Here is a 19,107-nt window from a genome sequence, read left to right as displayed (position 1 = left end):
GATGTTATTAGCTTGGGGACTTGAAACAGGCAAAGTAATATCACGGTTGAGGGCATGAATTCTGGGGTCCAAAAGGCCGTGTTCAGTGCTTGGTCTTGTCACTGATTCTGTGTGGCCTCAAGAAACCCCTTCATCTCTCAGCCTCGGGATCATAACAGCCTCCTCATAGTTGCAGGAGTAATGTGATCATATATTTAAGGGCTGGGGTGTAGATCAGTTGTAGAATGTTGCCTAGCATGCTCAAGGCCCTGAGGGGAGGGGAGAGAAACAGGCAGAGAGAGAGAGAGAGAGAGAGAGAGAGGAGGGGGGAGATCTTATACTTCTAAGATGCTTAAAGCAGTTAAAGCAGTGTCTGGTCCACCTGTCAGCATCGTGCTCATCCCAGCTGTCTCCCATTGTCTCCCTCAATGCTGGAGCATCTGGAAAGCAGACCGAGGTTGATGGGGGCCCTGGTGGGGAATTACTGGGCAGAGAGGTAGTAGGTGGGTTTGGGTTAGACCCACGTGGATGGGGCTCTGAAAAAAGAGAGAGGCCTGGTTCCAGTTACCCTTCCCTGCTGCATCTTTCCCTAGGTACCTTGGAGATGGCCCGGCTGTGGCTGCCCTGCCTCCTGCTTCCTGCTCTCATGGTGTCAGGTGGGTGCCTCCCATCCCCCACAAGAGCAGCACTAAGAAGCTAAGGACCTGCAGCAGGACCCTCCCGAGGGAAGGGCTTTCCCTGATTAGCAACAGAAGCGCCTATGGCTGGCCCTGTGGGGGGTGCTGCCCTGGGGAGGCCAGGGGTAGAGCCTCGTCTTAGCCATAGTGCTAAGACTCCTAAGGGAGTGGGGTGGGGCGGCTTTGCAGGGGCTCCAGATGTCCCAATACTGTGTCCCTACAGTGGCAGCCAATGTGCCCCCGAAGTTTGAGGCCAACATGTCCAGTGTATCCTTGCCTGAGGACCTACCATTGGGTGAGTAAAGGTCCCTTAAAGTGCCTGGACAGAGCCAAGCCCTGACCCACAAGGAAGTTTCAGGGCTCCCTCTTTGGCCTGTTCCATCCCTGCAGCCCCAGGGCTTTTCCTGGGACAAAGGTGGCCTGAAGGGAGTCCCTTTAGTTTTAGAAGTTTGTTTTCTCCTCTTCGGCTTTTGAGTCATGGGCCTAAGATGTGAGGGGCCCTCATGTAGCACCAAATAATCAGAACTCCTATTTCCTACTCTCAGTTTTCCGACTTCCCCAAGGAAATAGACTCTGTTTAGAACCATTTTTTGTTTAACTCTCGTGCCTTTGCTAATCTCTCCCTACCTCCTGCTTTTTTTTTTGGTACTGGGGATCAAACTCAGGACCTTGCACTTTTGAGGCAGGCAATGGCACCACTGAGCTACATCCCCTGGCCTTGTTGTTGTTTTTTAACAAACAGCCTCAGGCTCAGAGTATTTCCTAGAAACTTCTTGCAAGAAGTTAATAAATTTGCTTTGCTTTTATTTTCTTTCTTTGTAGTTACCTTTTCCCTATGGCAAATGAGAGGCATTTTCCACTTACCGTAGTGATCTGAAATTTATTTTAAAAATAAATATATTACATGCAATAGTAAGTTGACTTAAAGAATAATCAAGCCAGACATAGTATATTTCAAGTGCAAGGACAGGCCAGCTTGGGCAATTTGGGGAGACCCCATCTCAAAAAAAAAAGGAAAAAAAAAGGAGGAAGAAGAGGAATAAGGGCAGGGGACAGGGAGGGGAATGGGAGGAGGAGGAAGAGGAGAAGAAATCATAAATAATGATATGTGAATATGGAGAAGGCAGTGGTACAGAAAGGGATAAAGTCTTGAAAATGCCATTTTGGACAAACTCTGAGGACTGAGTGGCAGATTCCCAGCAGGCAGGACATGCATGGATTGGGGGAACAGAAATAATAGATGACTGGATTTGTTGCATCCAGGGTGTACCCCAAACCACTGCTCTGTTGAAACACACTGCTAACAGAGATCATAAAACTCAGCAACAGCATCTCACCTGCCTAGCAAGTGCAAAGTCCTGAGTTCGATCCCCAGTACCGCAAAAACAAAAAACAACAATCAACTGAGCAACAGTAAAAATTATTGAAAGGAACCAAGTTTAAAATAAAAGATGATGGGGCTGGGGATTTAGCTCAGCAGTTTTGCCACCTGCTGCACAAACGCAAGGATCTGAGTTCAATCCTTGGTACCAAAAGAAAATAATAATAATAAAATAAAGGACGATGATTTATATGAAGGAGGCTGGGGAGGAGAAGATAAAAAGCTATTCAGCAGATTAGGGGGCATCTGAAAGGCAAATACCCGTGGATCTCTAACCTCAGCTTCCTTTCATTTATTTTTATTTATCTATTTCCATACCAGGGATCGAACTCAGGACCTTGTGTTTGCCAGGCAGGCACACCGCCACTGAGCTAAATCCCCAACCCTCAGCTTCCTTCCCTCCCCCATGATGGGCACCTGGAACTTGTCACAACCTGATTGGCTCTCTGGCTGTCTTTGAGCCTAGCCCAGGCACCTTTGGCTACTTTCTCTTCAGTCCTTCGATTCCTTCCTGCCATTTTGTGATGGATAAGTGTGGGAAGGGGGAGCCTCATAGAAAGCAGCTTAGAGTTAGACATAGTAAAGTGTGTATTTGGTGCAGTAATATATTGACCCTAGAGTGAGAGTATATATATATATATGTGTGTGTATAAATGTATAGGTATGTGTCTTTATATACTAAATAAGAGTTTGTAGGTGGTTGCCCCTTGTCTCCTGTACATTTTATCAGATTTGGGAGACTGGTTATCCTGGTTTTTTCATGTGTTCAGCTTCATCATGTTTTGCCTGTCAACTCTTCCTGATAAATTATTTTTTATTCTAATTAATTAATTTTTCCCCTCTTCCTGATAGATTTGTATATTAATTGTGTTACCTGGCACCTTCCCTGGCCTTGTTTCTCTCCCTTTCTTTGCCTTTGTCTTTTTGTTGTTGTTTGTCTGTTTTGTTTTTGTTGTTGTTGTTGTTTTTTGAGACAGGATCTTGCTATGTAATTCAGGCTGGCTCAGAGTGTCCTTGAACTCATGACAAACCTCCTGCCTCAGCCTCCCCAGTGCTGGGATCACAGGTGTGCACTACCAGATCTGCTATCTTTGTCTTTCTAATTGCTGGAGTCTAACTGCAGACAAAAACTGCCTTTTGTAAGGTTTCCTGTTAATTTCTTTCATAAAGCTAATGAGGCCCTATTTTATTCATTTTCCTGCCTCCAACCCCCTTTCCCTACTGATTCCCTGGGACTTCAAGCAACAGATGTGTGTGAACAGCCCGAGGTCTCTAATCCTTGTGCTGGCTGTCCCGGGCTGTTGCAAGTTCTGTCCTTCAGGCCAGCCCCTTCCTCCGGGGGACTCTAGAGTCAGAGCCTCTTCTTCCACCAACTCTGGGGCTTCTCCCAGGTGTGGTCTCCACCCTGAGGTCCTGGGTGGCTCATGGAATACCCCATTCCAGCCAGGGGGAAGAGAAGGGCTAAGACGGCATGTCCCTTTGTCCTAAGAATCGGGCCTTGGAGCATGGATATTGGGGAACAACTCACAATCTGTAATAAATTCTTTTTTTATTCATTAAGTTTATTGGTACATTTCAGGGATACATTATGATCCCATTCATCACTGGGAATTTATACTTTTACATGATATATCTTGGTTTACCCCTCCACCCCTTCCTATTTACAAAAGCTTTGTTTCCGTTTTTTCCTTCTTTTCTCATTTTTTATTTTCCTTCTTTCTTTTCCCCCACTCTCCCCCCAGCTCCCCTTCCCCTCTGAACCTTTTCTTCCTATTCACAATATCAATTATACATTTTGGTCCTCATTTATACTTTCAGTTTCTCACACCAGAGAAACAATTGGGTATTTACATGTGTGTCCTATTTATGTCACTTAAGAGTATGGTCTCAAACCCCCCAAATTCAAAGACCCAATTCAAACATGGGCATCTGAAATGAACAGACATTTCTCAGATAAAGAAGTAAAAGCAGCAAACAAACATATAAAAAAATGTTCAACATCACTGGTCATTCGAGAGATGCAGATGAAAACAACTGAAATTACACCTCACCCCACAAAGAATGGCTGCTATCACAAAATCAACCAATAACAAATGCTGGCAGGGGTGTGGAGAGAAAGGAACCCTTCTCCACTGTTGGTGGGAGTTCAGACTGGTGCAACCACTGTGGAAATCAGTGTGGAGATACCTCAAAGAACTAGGGCTAGAGGTCCCATTTGACCCAGCTATTCCCCTGCTGGATATCTTCCCCAAAGAATTAAAAGAATCATACCACAGCGATATATGTGTGCCCATGTTTATAGCGGCACAGTTTGTAATAGCTAAAGCTTGGAAACAACCCAAGTGCCCATCAACTGGAAACTGGATAAAGAAGATGTGGTTTTTTAATAAAATGGAGTATACTCAGCCATAAAGAATGAGAAACTAGAGACATTTATAGCTAAATGAATGCATATTGAGGCCATACTCTTAAGTGAAATAAATAAGACACAGATGTGTAAATACCGAATAGTTTCTCTAGTGTGAGAAACTGAAAGTGTAAATAAGGGTTAAAATGATTAAAATAAATAATTGATAATTTGAAATAGGAAAAGGTCCAAAGATGTAGTGGTGGTGGGAGGGGAAGGGGAAAGGGAAGAAGGGAAAGGAAAAATTATGAGAAAAGAAAAAAAATGGAAACAAAATCTATGTAAATAGGGAAGGGTGGAGGGGGTGAAGGGTGTACAGGTAATGGGGAAAAAATAAGAACCAAGATACATCATGTACAGGTACAAGCACCCAATGATAAATATAAACATATTGTATACCTAAAATGTACCAATAAAAGAATTAAAAAAAAAAAGAGTATGGTCTCAAAGTCCATTCATTTAGCTATAAATGTATCTTAAGTTCATCATTCTTAATGGCTGAGTAGTACTTCATTTTATTTAAAAAAAAAAAAAACAACACGTCTTTATCCAGTCATGAGTTTATGGGCATTTGGGCCATTTCCAAGATTTAGCTATTACAAACAGTGCCACTATAAACATGGGCGTGCATATATCACTGTGGTATGATGCTTTTAATTCTTTTGGGAAGATGCCCAGAGGAGAATAGCTGGGTCAAATGGGACTGAGTCCTGTGTACTTAGGGTAACTGGCCTACAGGAAATCAGGGTGTTGTTACCCAGAGGCCCCTACCACACTCACAGCCATAGCCACAGGGACAGACCTCAGGTTGTCGGAGAGGCCCCAGATGTCAGGCTGAGCCTGTGTGCAGAGAAGCCCAGCCCAGCCTTGTGGAGCGGCCCAGCCAGGTAGCGCTGACAGGTGCCACAGACCTGGGCAGGCCCTATCCCCTCCCCAGGTGCCGAGGTCTTCTGGCTGGTAGCTAAAGACATGGATGATGACCCTCTGACCTATGGGATTAGCGGCACCTATGCCTATTTCTTCACTGTCAACAAGGACACTGGGCAAGTGAAGCTGGCAAGCCTCCTGGACTTCGAGGTAGAGGGCCAGCAATGTGGGAGGGCCCCGAGGGGGAAGTGGGGATGCCTGGAAGCCAGTGTCCTGCAGGGGCACCTGGCCTGTTCTCCCACCCTGACAGGGGGTCACCTTGTGCTTCTTCTCTCTGCCCTCACAGACACTGAAATTCTTCAGTATCACCGTCTCTGTGAGCGATGGTCACAACAACCCTGTGAGTCCAAAGTGGGGGGAGGGAGGGGTGAGCCTGAATGGGAAGAGCAGGGTCCCAGGTGTCTACTCCTCACCATGCTGCTTACCTCAAGTGAACAGAGAGCACCCCAGTTCACAATGAACTTAACGTTTATTCTTATCAAAATTAAACATGCCCATTTTTGTCATAGAATATAACAAAGACTTTGGTATTTATTATTAATTTATTTCAATTATATAAATTTTGTAAGTATAAAATTAATTGTGGTATTGATTTATGTTAATATAAATCATGCCTGAAATCCCAACTGCTCAGTAAGCTGAGGAAGGAGGATTCTAAATTTGAAGCCGGCCTGGGCAACTTAGTGATGCCTTGTCTCAAAATAAAAATAAAAAGGGCTTGGGATATAGCTCAGTCCAAGACCCTGGACTCAATCCTCAGTACCTCAAAAGAAAAAAAAAATAACATTGGCAAATGTCTGCCTCCCCATGCACCTCTGAGGTGTTCACCTTCAAAGTTTTTGCCTGAGTATGTTAGCATCCCTGCTCATGTTTTTGAATGACATGCTTATGGTCCTGGGTCTTGTGTCTGTGGAATTTGAGTTTTGTCTCCAACATTTTTCCTAAGCCCCATTATATTAGTTGGTTTTCCATTACTGCCTGCAGGTGCAGAAGTCAATGAGTGTGGTGGTGGAAGACAGAAATGACAATGCACCTGTTTTCCAGAACACTGTATTCTCTACCAGTGTCAGTGAGGTAACACCTGCCTTCATGGGACCTGGCAGGGCAAGGGATCTCCTAACGCATGTCTCAGAGAAGGAGGGGGCAGGGGCAGCCAGAGATCAGGAAAAGCCTCTTCTAGAAAAGGCACCTACAGGAGCCAAATCCAGGAAGATGTACCCCAAGAACAATGGCTCGAGCAATATAGTTTGCAAGTAACCATATTGGATTGAAATTCTTCCAATTAAGAAAGTACCCCAGTACCAAAAAAAAAAAAAGAAAGCAAATAAACTTTTAACCCCCCCCATAAAGAAAAAAAAGAAAAGAAAAGAAGGAAAGAAAGAAAGAAAAGGAATTGATTTCCTCATAAATCTGAAAAATTTATAAGTTCCTCTGACTTCAGGCATGGTTGGATCCAGGTACTCAAACTGCGTCACCAAGAAATATCTCTCTCCACCTCTCAGCTCTGCTTCTCTTGCTGTCTCCAACCTGGTGGTGGGGGTGAGGGTGGGAAGCAGTTCTAAAATTTATTTATTTTTATTTAAATTTTTTTTTTTTGGTACTGAGGATTGAACTCAGGTCCTTTTGCTTGCGGGGCAGGCAACAGAACCACGGAGTTAAATCCCCAGCCCTGTTCTAAAATGTAAATGGTCGGAACAGTGCCCCCCAGCAGCTTCAGGCTAACACCCTACCAGCTTTACAAGCCCCACAGAAACACTGTGTCTTTCTCAACAGTTCCAGCCCAGACCCCAGGGCTGACTGTCACGGGCTCACTTTTAAAAAATTTTTTATATATTTATTTATTTTGCTTAAATTCTTTTATTGGTACATTTTAGGTATACAATACCTTTACATTTATCATTGGGTGCTGGTACCTGTACATGATGTATCTTGGTTCTTATTTTTTCCCCATTCCCTGTGCGCCCTTCCCTATTTACATAGACTTCGTTTTCATTTATTTTCCTTTTCTCATAATTTTTTCTTTCCCTTCTTCCCTTTCCCCAACTCCTCCCACCACCCCTACCCCTTTGGACCTTTTCCTATTTCAAAGTATCAATTGTTAGTTATTAATCCTTTTAACCCTTATTTACACTCTCAGTTTCTCACACTAGAGAAACTATTCGGTATTTACACATGTGTGTCCTATTTATTTCACTTAAGAGTATGGCCTCAATATGCATCCATTTAGCTATAAATGACTCTAGTTTCTTGTTCTTTTATGGCTGAGTAGTATGTCATTTTATATTAAAAAAAAATCTTCTTTATCCACTTTCCAGTTGATGGGCATGTGGGCTGTTTCCAAGCTTTAGCTATTACAAACTGTGTCGCTATAAACATGTGTACACACGCTGTGGTATGATTCTTTTAATTCTTTGGGGAAGATTCCTAGGGGAATAGCTGGGTCAAATGGGACCTGTAGACCTAGTTCTTTGAGGTATCTCCACACTGATTTCCACAGTGGTTGCACCAGTCTGCACTCCCACCAACAGTGGAGAAGGGTTCCTTTCTCTCCACACCCCCGCCAGCATTTGTTATTGGTTGATTTCTTTTTCTTTCTTTCTTTTTTTTTTTTTTTTGGTACCGGGGATCAAACTGGGGTCCTTGAACTTTCGGGGCAGGCAGCGGAACCACTGAGCTAAATCCCCGGCCCTATTGGTTGATTTCTTGAAAGCAGCCACTCTTTCTGGAGTGAGGTGGAATCTCAATGTTGTTCTCTGGAATGCTCTGGTTGACTAAGTCTGTATCTCAGCAAGGGGGCAGCCCCACGTGAATGACAGGAGTGGGGAGGAGTTTTCCCAGTAGTCACCGGGCAGTGAACACAGTATCATTCCTGAATCTTCACTACAACCTTGCTGCAAAGAGCTGGGGGAGGGGCACGCTGGTAGGGGCTGAACTGTCAGGTGACAGGCTCTGACAGGATGCCTGTGTGCCTGGCACTGTCCTAGGTGCTTAAATTGCCCACTGAACAAGACTTCTCTGGTTGGCACCCTCAGGGGCTCACATTTTAGGGAACAGAACATAGTAATTAATGAAACATAGAATAAGCAGGATTATTTTAGATGGCATTGAGTTCTATGAAGACCATAAAACAGGGCAAAGTGAAAGAAGGTGAATGTGAGGGGTTGGTTTTTGTTTCGAAGTTAGGAAAAGCTTCTCAGAGTAGGTGACCTCTGGGCAGAGGTCTGAATGGCAAGACAGAGCCTGGAGGGAACACTCCAAGGAAAGGATGTTCCAGGCAGGGGAACAGCGATGCAAAGGGCCTGAGGCAGGGATGAGGCTGGCCAGGTAGGTGGAGGCTAGACGGTGAGGAGAGGACAGCAACCTGAGCTCAGAGGGCCATAGAAGCAGTCTGGACCTTATCTAGGTAGTCTGGGGAACCTGGGAAGCTTTGAAGCATAAGAATGGCATGGTCTGATTTATGATCTTGAAAGATATCTTTGGCTGCCATGTGAAAGTGGCAAAAATGCAGGTGAGAGTCCAGAAGTGAATGCCTCCTGTTAGACCTCCCAGCTCTGGAAGGCAGTGTTTGACGTCTGGGCTTGTAAGCTCTAGTGTGCCCACAGGGATGATCAAATAGGGAATTGGCATGGTCAGACTGGTTTCTAGAATGTTCCCTCACCCTGGTCCTGAGAGGCTCCACAAGTCAGCAGCCAGCTCAGGCCAGGCATGGTGACACAGGCCAGTAATACCAACCACTCTGGAAATGGAGGCAGGAGGACCACAAGTTCAAGGCTAGCCTGGACAGTTTAGCAAGATCCTATTTCAAAATAAAGTGAAAAGGGCTGGCGATGTATGTAGCTCAGTGGTAGAGCACTTGCCTAAGATATGCCAGGCCCCGGGTTCAATCCTCAGCTGCAAGAAGGAGGAGGAGGAAGAAGAGGATGAGGAGGGGCCACCACCAGATCAGTGGTGGTGAGGCTGTGTAGGGAGAGGGATGTGGGTCTTGTGTCCTTCCTCATGTCACCTCTGGCCCCCTCCTCATCTGCATGGGACAGTTGAAGAAACTGAAGCTCAGGAGTGGGGGAGAGGGATTTCAGTGCACAGGTGACAAGTCTCTCCTTTCAGACGCTGCCAGTTGGCTCCCTCGTGTTCTCCGTGCTGGCCAAGGACCCAGACACTGGCTCAGGGGGCTTGGTCCAGTACTTCATAGAGAAGGTGAGTGTGAAAGACTGGGAACTTGTGTGGGGGGGTGTCTCCTGATTGCTCCTCACAGCCACAAGGGGGCAGCATCTCCAAGGCAACCCACAGGGTCCTTGAGAGTCAGGCAATGCTCAAGCCCACCTTGGTCCCCAAGCCTCCCTCTGGCCCTCCCACCCCACTTCCATGGAACCTCACTTTGCTCTGTTGTCAAAAGAGGGTGCTGACTTTGGACCAGATCCTTCCTCCCCCCTCCTGCACAAGGTACCGTCTAGGCCTCTGATGAAAGCTAATGTCTCAGCTCCCAGTAGCTAACGCACTTCCAGCTTCACAGGCAAGGAAACTGAGGCCCAGAGAGGTCCTAGGTCTTGTCCAAGGGTATACAGACAATAAGAGGTGTGTGAGTCCATTTATCAGAAAAATTTGTTAGTGATCGCTCCATTTCCTATTCTTGGCTTATCTATTACCTCATGGGATCCTTCTTTCAACTGTGGAGACAGCTTGACCAGCCCCACCACCCAGAGGTGGGAGCCAAGGCTTGCAGAAGTGAAGGCTGCATGACTGGTCAGTGGTAGAGCCAGGATTTGAACACATGTCTCCCAGAGGAGGGTCCTAGGGGGGCAGCACTGTCCCAAGGGAGCCTGACCTGAGTATGTCCTCTGGTAAGGTCATCCCTGATACCCTGGACAGCAAGTATCTCTTCAAGATTTTGGAAGACGGCTCCATTGTACTCAATGACAGCCTCAGCTACAATAACAAGAGCATCTCCTACCAGCTGCAGCTGAAGGCCTGTGTGAGTAGGGGTGTCGGCAGGCCGGGCATGCAGACTTGTGGCTCTGGCTCACAAAAGACCCTTCTCCCTGCAGGACTTGGGCGGCCAGTTCAACAACATCTTAGTTGTACAGTGCTCCCAGCCTGTCTTTCTGTCCATCTCAGTGAATGACCAGCCAGACCTGGACCCCCAGTTTGTCAGGCAGTTTTACTCGGCCTCCGTGTCTGAAGATGCAGATGTGGTGTGTACTGGGTACCCAGGGCTTAGGGTGGGAGTGAGAGGCAGAGGACAGGGTTGAGGCACTGACCTGGCCTCCTTCCAGAGCACCTCAGTGGTGGCGGTGCAGGCTGTGGACGGAGACAAAGGCATCAATGACCCAGTGACCTACAGCATCTCCAGTGAGAACCCAGGTGTCCCCAGGCTGAGGCTGGAGTGAGGGGGATGGCTTGGGCTCAGAGCTACTGGAAGCAGCTGCCTCATCTATCTCCTTGTAGATTCCATGAGGCCTGGATGGTTTGCTATTGGGGAAGATGGGGTCATCATAGTCAGCGCCTGCCTGGACCGTGAGCAGCTGCTGGAGGAGAACGAGGAAGTGCAGTTGCAGGTCACGGTGAGTGAGGGCTCCCCAGGCGGTCACCTCGGACCTTTGGTCTTATTGTTTCTGAGCACTGGTTCTCTGTGCTCTGGTCTCTGCTCTTTGCTTTAGGCCACTGAGAAGAACCTCAACATCTATGGGCAAGAGGCGAAGGCGAGCACATGGGTCACAATAACAGTGCTGGATGTCAATGACCACAAACCGGAATTTTACAACTGTGTCCTCCCAAGATGCTCCTTCACCCCCCAAGAGGCCCAAGACAACTTCACTGCCTATGTGGATGAGCACACCTCCACCCGCATCCCCATTGACAATCTCACCATGGTGGCCTATGACCCAGACAAGGCAGGCACAGGGCAAGGGGGCATGGCAGGAGATGACGGTGGGCGGTAGCTGGCAGGGAGGTGAGTGGTAGAACAGGTGATGGTGGTGCAGATTGGTGAGCTGTGGGAATTGTTGGGTGATATTGGGAAATGCTGACTGATGTTGAGTAATGTGTTCAGGTGATATTAGGTAGTATTGTTAGGAGGCAGAGTTGAGTCGGGGTCGGTACTGGATATCAGGTCACATCGAGTGGAGTATGATTTCTGATGGTGCTGGTATTGGTTGGTCCGTGATTTGGGGTAACACTGGGCATGGGGAGATGCTGGGCAGTGTTGTGTGTTATGTCCAGAGTGATCTGAGTGTTAGGTTGGAGGGAACTCTGAAATAAAAACTGATACTGGATGGTAGGAAACTTGGGTGAATCTGAATGATAAATAACCATGAATGGTGTTTGGTAGTATTAAGTGATATGGACTTGGTACAACATTTTGAGTGGAGGATGGTATTGGGTGGGACTAGGTGGTGGTCAGTGTTGATCAAAGGTGGCACTGGGTATAGGGTGATTATTGGGTGGGGTCATGTTTGGTGTGGGGTAGGTGGGGAGCAGTGAGTGGTGGCTACTAAGCAAGGCTGATAGGAACACTTGTGGGAGTGTGGCGAGTGTGACCACGTTGTCTCTGTAGTCCTGGCCTGGGACCTGCAGCGCCATGGGAAATCCTCCTCTGCTGAGCGCACATTTGCAGAGACTAGTGACCAGTCCAGCCTGCTGGGCCCTGTTGTCTCAGTCTTTTAGGAACCCTCTTTTTCGCACCTTTATGGGGCAGGGCTTTTGGAGGCAAGAGCCCAAGGCTAGAGACTGAGGAAAAGATGCGCGTGGGCAAGTTGCAGGGGAATGGGGCTCCTACTTTACAGCCTACCTTTCCAGGGCAGCAATGGCACCTTCCTGCTGTCCCTGGAGGGCCCTGATGCTAGAGCCTTCAGCGTCTCCCCTGCGAGGGCAGCGGGCTCAGCCAACGTGGAGGTGCTGGTGAGAGCTTCAGAGATGGTGGACTATGAGAACCAGAAAGTGATGCTGGTGCAGGTGAGGGGTGCTCCAGGGTCCTGGGGAAAGGAGCCCACGGTGCAGCCAGGCCCCAATACTGCCGTCTTTTCTGTCCTCAGGTTGTGGCCACTGACTCAGTCAGCCAGAACACCTCCATTGCCACGGTGACCATCCATCTTAGAGACATTAATGACCATGGCCCCACATTCCCCCAGAGATTATATGTCCTCATTGTGCCCGAAGACAGTGCCACAGGCTCTGTGGTAACCAGCAGCATACATGTGCGTGACATGGGCAGGGCTGGGAGGCTTATGAAGAGAAGGGCAGATCTGGGAACTGTGGGTGCCTCAGTCTTTGTATCATTCAGTGTCACTGGGGCCCAGCAAGCACGAGAGTGTGTGTGAGTGTGTGTGTGTGTGTTAGATGTGTGGGGCATCTATGTGTGAATCCAGGTGTGGGGTGTCTTCCCTTTGTGCCAGGAACCAGGACAGCCCTTTCTCCATGAATTGCATGGTAGGCAGCAGGTGCCATGGTGTCTAAACTGCGCCCTATCATCATCTTTCTGCCTCTCAGGCCGAAGACCCAGACACAGGTGAATGGGGCCACATCACCTACAGACTTCTCCCTGGAAATGGGTAAGGTCATAGCGTGGCAGGGTGCAGGCTCACATCTCTGCCTCACAAAAGGGCCAGGGTAGCCTGAGAAAATATAGGTTGCTCAGGTACATTTAAATTTCAGAAAAACAATGCAACATTTTAAAAAATATATGTTTTCTGTTTCTATAACAATACTTAATGCTGTCTACTTTATAAAGAGAAGTTTGGGCCAGGGATATAGTTCAGTGGCAAGGCACCTGCCTGGCAAGCGTGAGGCTCTGAGTTTGATTCTTGGTACCAAAAAAAAAAAAAAGAGAGACAGAGGTTTTTTTTTTTTTTTTTTTGGTACCAGGGATAGAACTCGGGTCCTTGTACTTGCATAGCAGGCGGCAAAACTGCTGAGCTAAATCCCCGGCCCAAGAGAGAGGTTTAACTAGCTCACAGTTCTGGAAGTTCAAGTACAGGGCGCCAGCATCAGCTCAGCTCCAGTGAAGACTTTGAGGTGGACAGCATTGCAAGGTCCAGTGACCACATGGGACCCCTGAGTGAAGGGGGGGCCTGTAACAAGCCCCCAACAGGCCCCACGTCTTAAAGGGCCTGCCTTCTCTTACCGTTACCACATTGTGGACCATGCTTCCTATATGTGTGTGTGGGGCACACTCAAATCTTGTCAAAACAATAGCAAAAGTGTGTTGGAAATATTGCATGGGATATACTAAAATATTTGTCATTGTCTATCTGAAACTCAAATTTGAGTGTAATTGTATCTGCTCAACCTGGCTTTCCCGAGCAGGGTAGACCTCTTTGAGGTGGATCCAGACTCAGGGATGGTGACAGTGAAGGATGGCGTGCTATTGGACCGGGAGCGGCAGGCTGTGTACTACCTCACGCTGCAGGCCACAGATGGGGGTGGCCTGTCTGACACCACCATGCTGGAGATCCACCTGCTGGATGTTAATGACAATGCCCCTGTGGTCACTGGCTCCTACAACATCTTTGTCCAGGAGGAGGAGGGCACTGTCTCCATGATCATCCAGGTATGAACTTGCCTAGACCTGGGGTGTGTGTGAGCACGCGTGCACCTGTGTGTGTGTGTGTGTGTGTGTATACCAAGTCTGGCTCTGGGATCATGCTGGCCCTGGATGGAGTCAGGGCTTGCTGTGTGGCCCTGAGGAAGTCATTCAGTCTCTCTGAGCCTCTATTTCCTCTTCAGAAAATGAAGATGATTAGAGTATTTATTTACAGGCATTGGGGAATAATGAGAAAATAAAGTGCTCAGTAGTAGGCTTGGCATGGAACAAGCCTTCAAAAACATTGCTCAGCCGGGCCTGGTGGTGCACACCTATAATCTCAGCATTGAGAAAGACCTCAAAATAAATAATGAAAAGGGCTGGGGATGTCACTCAGTATCAGAGCACCCCTGGGCTCAATCCCCAGTACCACAGAAATAAACTGTTCTTTGTGTGTGTTTGGTACTGGGGTTGAACCTAGGGCCTTGCATGATGTAGGCAAGCACTGAGGTACCTACACAGCCCTTTTTATTTTTTATTTTGAGACAGGGTCTTGCTAAGTTTCTAAGTTGCTCAGGCTGGCCTTGAACTTATGATCCTCCTACCTCAGCCTCCTGAGTAGCTGGGATTGCAGGTGTGTGCCACTGTCAGCCTTTTTTTTCTAATTTGAATATCTGTAATATACTTTCCTGTGTTCTCTTCCCAGTAACATATCAGCTCTGTAAAGAAGTTCTCTTGATTACAACTTTCTTCCCAGGGCTTAGAGCAGGACCAGGCACATAGTAGGTACACAATAAACAGTTGTGAGATGAATGGATGACTCCATGCTGAAGACCTCAAAAGCTCCTGCAGGCTGCAATTGGAGCCTCTTAGATAGGAGACTGAGATCACAGGGAGGCCAGGACATTGGCACTTGTGCCCCTCATGGGCCAGGGCTGGAGGGGGAGGCTGGAGCAGAGGGCTGATGCCAACGCCTGCTTCTCTGCCCAGGCCTATGACAATGATGAGCCAGACACCAACAACAGCCGCCTGCTCTTTAGCCTGCTGCCTGGGCCTTACAGCCAGAACTTCTCAGTGGACCCTGACAGCGGGCTCCTTAGGAACGTGGGGCCCCTGGACCGAGAGGCCATTGACCCGGCCCTGGGGGGCCGCATCGTACTGACTGTGCGTGTGGCTGACTGTGGAGTGCCTCCACTCAGCACTGAAGTCAATGTCATGGTCACCGTGGAGGTAAGGCCGCCCCGCCGTGCTGTGCCAGGCCGGGTGTTCGCCAGCACAGGTTGTGTTTCACCATCCTCTGCAGCACTATAGCAGGCTGGGGAGTACACTGAGCCTGCAGATGGGCTGCCGAGCTGTGTGGCTGAGGCAGTCACTCAGCTCCCTGGGCCTTCCATTCCTCGTGTGTAGAGTGGGGTAGAGACAGTGGGAAGCCTGCATTACTTACTGGACAATGTTCTGCAGTGCACCTGACCCATAGAAGGGACTCAGAGAATATTAGCTCGAATGTCATTCAGAGTCCTGCCTGAAACCCTCCTGTCTCCCCGCCACTGTTCACAGGCAAAGAGAAGGGGTGAAAATCGGCATTGATAGGATCTACCGTGCACCAGGGCCTGTACAGGAGGGATGGTTATTATCATTTTATTGATCAAGAAAAATTAGTCATGGAGAGGTTCCGTAGCTTTCCTAGAGTTGTGCAATGGGGATTTGAACACAGTTCTAGAGCTGCCACCAGCCTACAAGGCACCTTCCTCTGGAAAAGGATTGTAACAGATGCATACCTCTACAGTGGCCATGATGTGTACCATCCCCCCAGGGATGTGCAGTGCACAGTCTGCAACACCATACATAGCAGCCTTGGGTGCCATTGGGTTGGGATTTACCACTCTCCTATAAAGATCAGAGAGTGCAGTCTCAAGGATAGTGGGAAAACAGAAGCCAGTTTAGGGTTTGTTGGCTGTCCTGGAAATAGGGTAGACTATAAAGAAGGAAAAATGAAGAACTGCATTTATAAATGAGTGGGTCTCTTTACTTCCACGAGCCATGGCTGGGGATTTAGCTCAGTGGCACTGCACCTGCCTCCCAAGTTCAAGGTCCTGAGTTCGATCCCTGGCACCCCCCCCCAAAACAAACAAACAAACAAACAAACAAAACTTCCACGAGCCAGTCTTCATTTTGTCCTGTAAGTGGGGACTGCTTCCCCATTTTCCAGATGCAGAGACTGAGGCCCAGAGATCAAAGTTACACAAGAGGCAAAGGTAGGGTGGAATTTGAGTCAGAGCTGCTCTCCTAGCTCACTCCTGTAAGTTATGATGCAGCAAGAATGAAGCTGGGCATGTGCATGAAGCTGACAGTGCCCTGTCTAGAAAACCACTGTCAGAAAGCGTACCTCAGCCAGGTACACTGGTTGTACCAGGTACACTAGTCCCAGGACTCTGGGAGGCTGAGGCACTCTGAGGCAGGAGAACTGCAAATTTAAGCTCAGCCTGGGCAACTTAGCGATTTAGCAAGACACTATATCAAAATAAAAAATAAAAAAGGGGCTGGGGATGTAGCTCATTGTGAAGGCCCTGGGTTCAACTGCCAGTACTTGAGAAAACAAACAAAACCCTAAAATCCCCAAACCCACATATCTCAGCTGGGCATTGTCATACATCTTTAGTCTCAGCTACTCGGAGGGCAGAAGGCTCAGCAGTAGTTTGAGAACAGCCTGGGTCACAGAGTGAGATGAAAGAGGAGAGAGAGAGGGAGAGAGAGAGAGAGAGAGAGAGAGAGAGAGAGAGAGAGAGAGAAAGAGAGAATATGCATCTCATCGAGGGGAGGGAGCTTAGTTTCCTGTGTCCATTCTACAGTTATATAGAAAAAGATGACCCTCCAGCCTGACCCAGGAAGGGCCGGAGCTCTCAGAGTGCCCTCCCTGCATATGCCAGTGTTAGGGGAGGATATGGGCGGTGGTGTTGGCTCCATGCTGTGACAGCAGTAGCAAGGGCTCCGGCCAGGACTGGAGAAGGAGGCGAGAGCAGCAAACAGCTGGCATCAGAGGGCAGGACCAGTCTCAGCCCCGGCTCTGGCTGAGCAAAGAGCTAGTGCCATAAGGTCAGACGAATGCAAGAGACACAGGAGGAAGGAGGCGAAGAAGGAAAATGGGGGCCACAGAGCCATGGAACTTCCTCTCAAAGGCTGTTTCCACCTCTTGGAAGCAGGCGGCACTGTCTGAGGAGAACCAGCTTCTGTCTATGGCAGAGGAATCACTAGTTTCTCAGATCAGCTTGGGGCAGGTTGAACCTTTGGGGCTGTTTGGGTCCCTGGGACTCATAGCTGCCTCTAACTGCAGGACATCAATGACAACCTGCCTGTCTTCAACCAGTCCAGCTACCAATTCGTCGTGGAGGAGAGGGCTTCAGGTAAGCCTTCTCTGGGCACTCAAGCCCTACAACTGGGCATTAGGGTGATGACTGTCAAGATTAAATGAGAGGATTTGTGCAGTATTGGGTGTATAGTAAGCACCTGATTCATGCTGTTATTTTACGAGGAAGTGTAAGGGAAAGAGCATACTTTAGAGCAATTGTGTGTCTGTGTGTTTGTTTATCGTACTGAAGATTGAACCCAGGGCCTTCACACTATGCCACATCCTTAGGCCCCTTTTTAATTCTTTTTGAGACAGAGTCTTGTTAAGTACTAAGTTGCCCAGACTGAGCTTGAACTTGCAATTCTCCTGCTTCAGCCTCCCAGTGCTGGGATTAGAGTATGCACCTCCATGCCCTGCCCCAGATGTGTATTTTTATCTCACCTCTGACAGCAAATAGCAATAAGAACTGTATTAACAGCTTCTCTCAGCAGGCAGGCAGAGGCCCTAGACTTTAGGGCAGAGGAGGCTTCCAGTGCCTGGCCAGCGTCTCTCCAAGCTCTGTCCCTTGTCCACAGGAGTGCTGGTGGGCATAGTGGAGGCCTGGGATGCAGACCAGACAGAAGCCAACAACCGCATCAGCTTCAGCCTGTCAGGGAGTGGTGCCAACAACTTCATGCTCCGAGGTGTGGTGCTGGGGTTTGGGAGGGCTGAGGGCCAGCTCTTGCTGCCCCCGGATGTAAATCTGGACTATGAGACCCAGGACTTCTTCAACCTGATTGTGAGTGCCGAGAACCCAGGCCCCCAGGGCCATGAGGCCACAGCAGAAGTCAATGTGACTGTGCTGGATGTGAATGATGAGCCACCCACCCTGGTGGAAGCCTCACTTCAGGGCATCTCTGTGGCTGAGAATGGCTCACAGCACGGCCAAGTGGCTCAGGTGATGGCCCAGGATGTGGACACTGAGGCCCTGCTAGAGATACAGCTAATGAATGTTGTCTGTACCAAGGCCAGTGTTGACGTGCGCAGTGTGTGCCAGGGCTGGTTCTCAGTGGCAGCCAATGGCTCCGTGTACATCAGTCAGAGTGAGGCCATCGACTACGAGGCCTGCGACCAGGTAATGCTGGTAGTGCGAGCCTACGACCTCAACACGGATCCCCGCTTCCAGGCCTACAGTCCAAACGGTGAGGTGGCCTCACCAGCAGGGCTACAGCACAGGGACGGTGGGGTGGACGGAGCCCTGGGCTGGGACCCACAGCGCTGGCTTTGATTCCTGGCTTCAGCCCTTCCCAGCTGTGTCACTGGCAAAGTCCTCTCCTTCTGTGTATACAAAGCATTTAGTCCACTGCCTGGCATATACTAAGTGCCTAAAGAATGTTGTTATTTCATGAGGCACCATAAAGGGAAACACATACTTCTAGGCTGAATGTATATTTCTATCCCACTTCTGACACCAAATAGCAATAATAATGATGTTAATAACTAGCATATACTGAGTCTTCCTGAGAGCCAAGAACTATGCCAGGCACATAGTTTCCTCCCGTCCTCTGTGCTGGACCTGGAGATCAGCCCTAGGCCCTTGCTCATGCTAGGCAAGTGCTCTACCACTGAAACACACACACACACACACACAGCAGTCAGGTGGAATGATATACCTAGGGTGGCCGGGTTGTGTGACTTTGGCAAGCTGTTTAACCCTCCTTGAGGTCTAGGGATGATGCTCCCACACACAGACCAGAGAAGACCTTGTAGGGGACCTGGGTCAGGAGCAGAGGAGGGGACTGGATGGGGGTGCTGCCTGGGAGGGAGGCTGTAGGGAGTGTGGTTAAGGTCCAGGCTTTGTGTCAGGCCTTGTCCAGGAACCCTGAGCCAGCCAAC

The 19,107-nt window shown here is 48.5% G+C and overlaps 1 protein-coding gene across 8 annotated transcripts in view; it reads left to right on the top strand.

The window, feature by feature from the left end:
- The window catches only part of Cdhr2 (cadherin related family member 2), a 39,334-nt gene that overhangs the window by 12,636 nt on the left and 7,591 nt on the right, over positions 1–19,107 (top strand). For 5 of the 8 annotated variants that reach the window (XR_015444765.1, XM_087194809.1, XM_087194807.1 and 2 more), the window contains 18 exons: positions 573–635; positions 880–951; positions 5,382–5,521; positions 5,658–5,711; positions 6,356–6,445; positions 9,476–9,565; positions 10,215–10,340; positions 10,414–10,560; positions 10,642–10,717; positions 10,814–10,929; positions 11,026–11,259; positions 12,164–12,319; positions 12,400–12,561; positions 12,854–12,915; positions 13,670–13,913; positions 14,877–15,116; positions 17,218–17,287; positions 17,808–18,413. Coding sequence is in view for 7 of the 8 variants with exons in the window: in XM_087194807.1 (XP_087050933.1) it covers positions 573–635; positions 880–951; positions 5,382–5,521; positions 5,658–5,711; positions 6,356–6,445; positions 9,476–9,565; positions 10,215–10,340; positions 10,414–10,560; positions 10,642–10,717; positions 10,814–10,929; positions 11,026–11,259; positions 12,164–12,319; positions 12,400–12,561; positions 12,854–12,915; positions 13,670–13,913; positions 14,877–15,116; positions 17,218–17,287; positions 17,808–18,413 (2,748 nt within the window). In the remaining variant the exon portion in view is untranslated. The remainder of the gene's footprint in view (positions 1–572; positions 636–879; positions 952–5,381; positions 5,522–5,657; positions 5,712–6,355; positions 6,446–9,475; positions 9,566–10,214; positions 10,341–10,413; positions 10,561–10,641; positions 10,718–10,813; positions 10,930–11,025; positions 11,260–12,163; positions 12,320–12,399; positions 12,562–12,853; positions 12,916–13,669; positions 13,914–14,876; positions 15,117–17,217; positions 17,288–17,807; positions 18,414–19,107) is intronic. The other 3 variants (XM_087194811.1, XM_087194810.1, XM_087194812.1) reach the window with 1 other exon arrangement.

The sequence above is a fragment of the Heterocephalus glaber genome, unplaced genomic scaffold (genome assembly GCF_053883595.1).
Source record: "Heterocephalus glaber isolate CG9 unplaced genomic scaffold, H.glaber_assembly_v1.0 deba00001606, whole genome shotgun sequence".
Classification (NCBI taxonomy): Eukaryota; Metazoa; Chordata; class Mammalia; order Rodentia; family Bathyergidae; genus Heterocephalus; species Heterocephalus glaber.
This window is presented reverse-complemented; position numbering and strand designations above follow the sequence as displayed.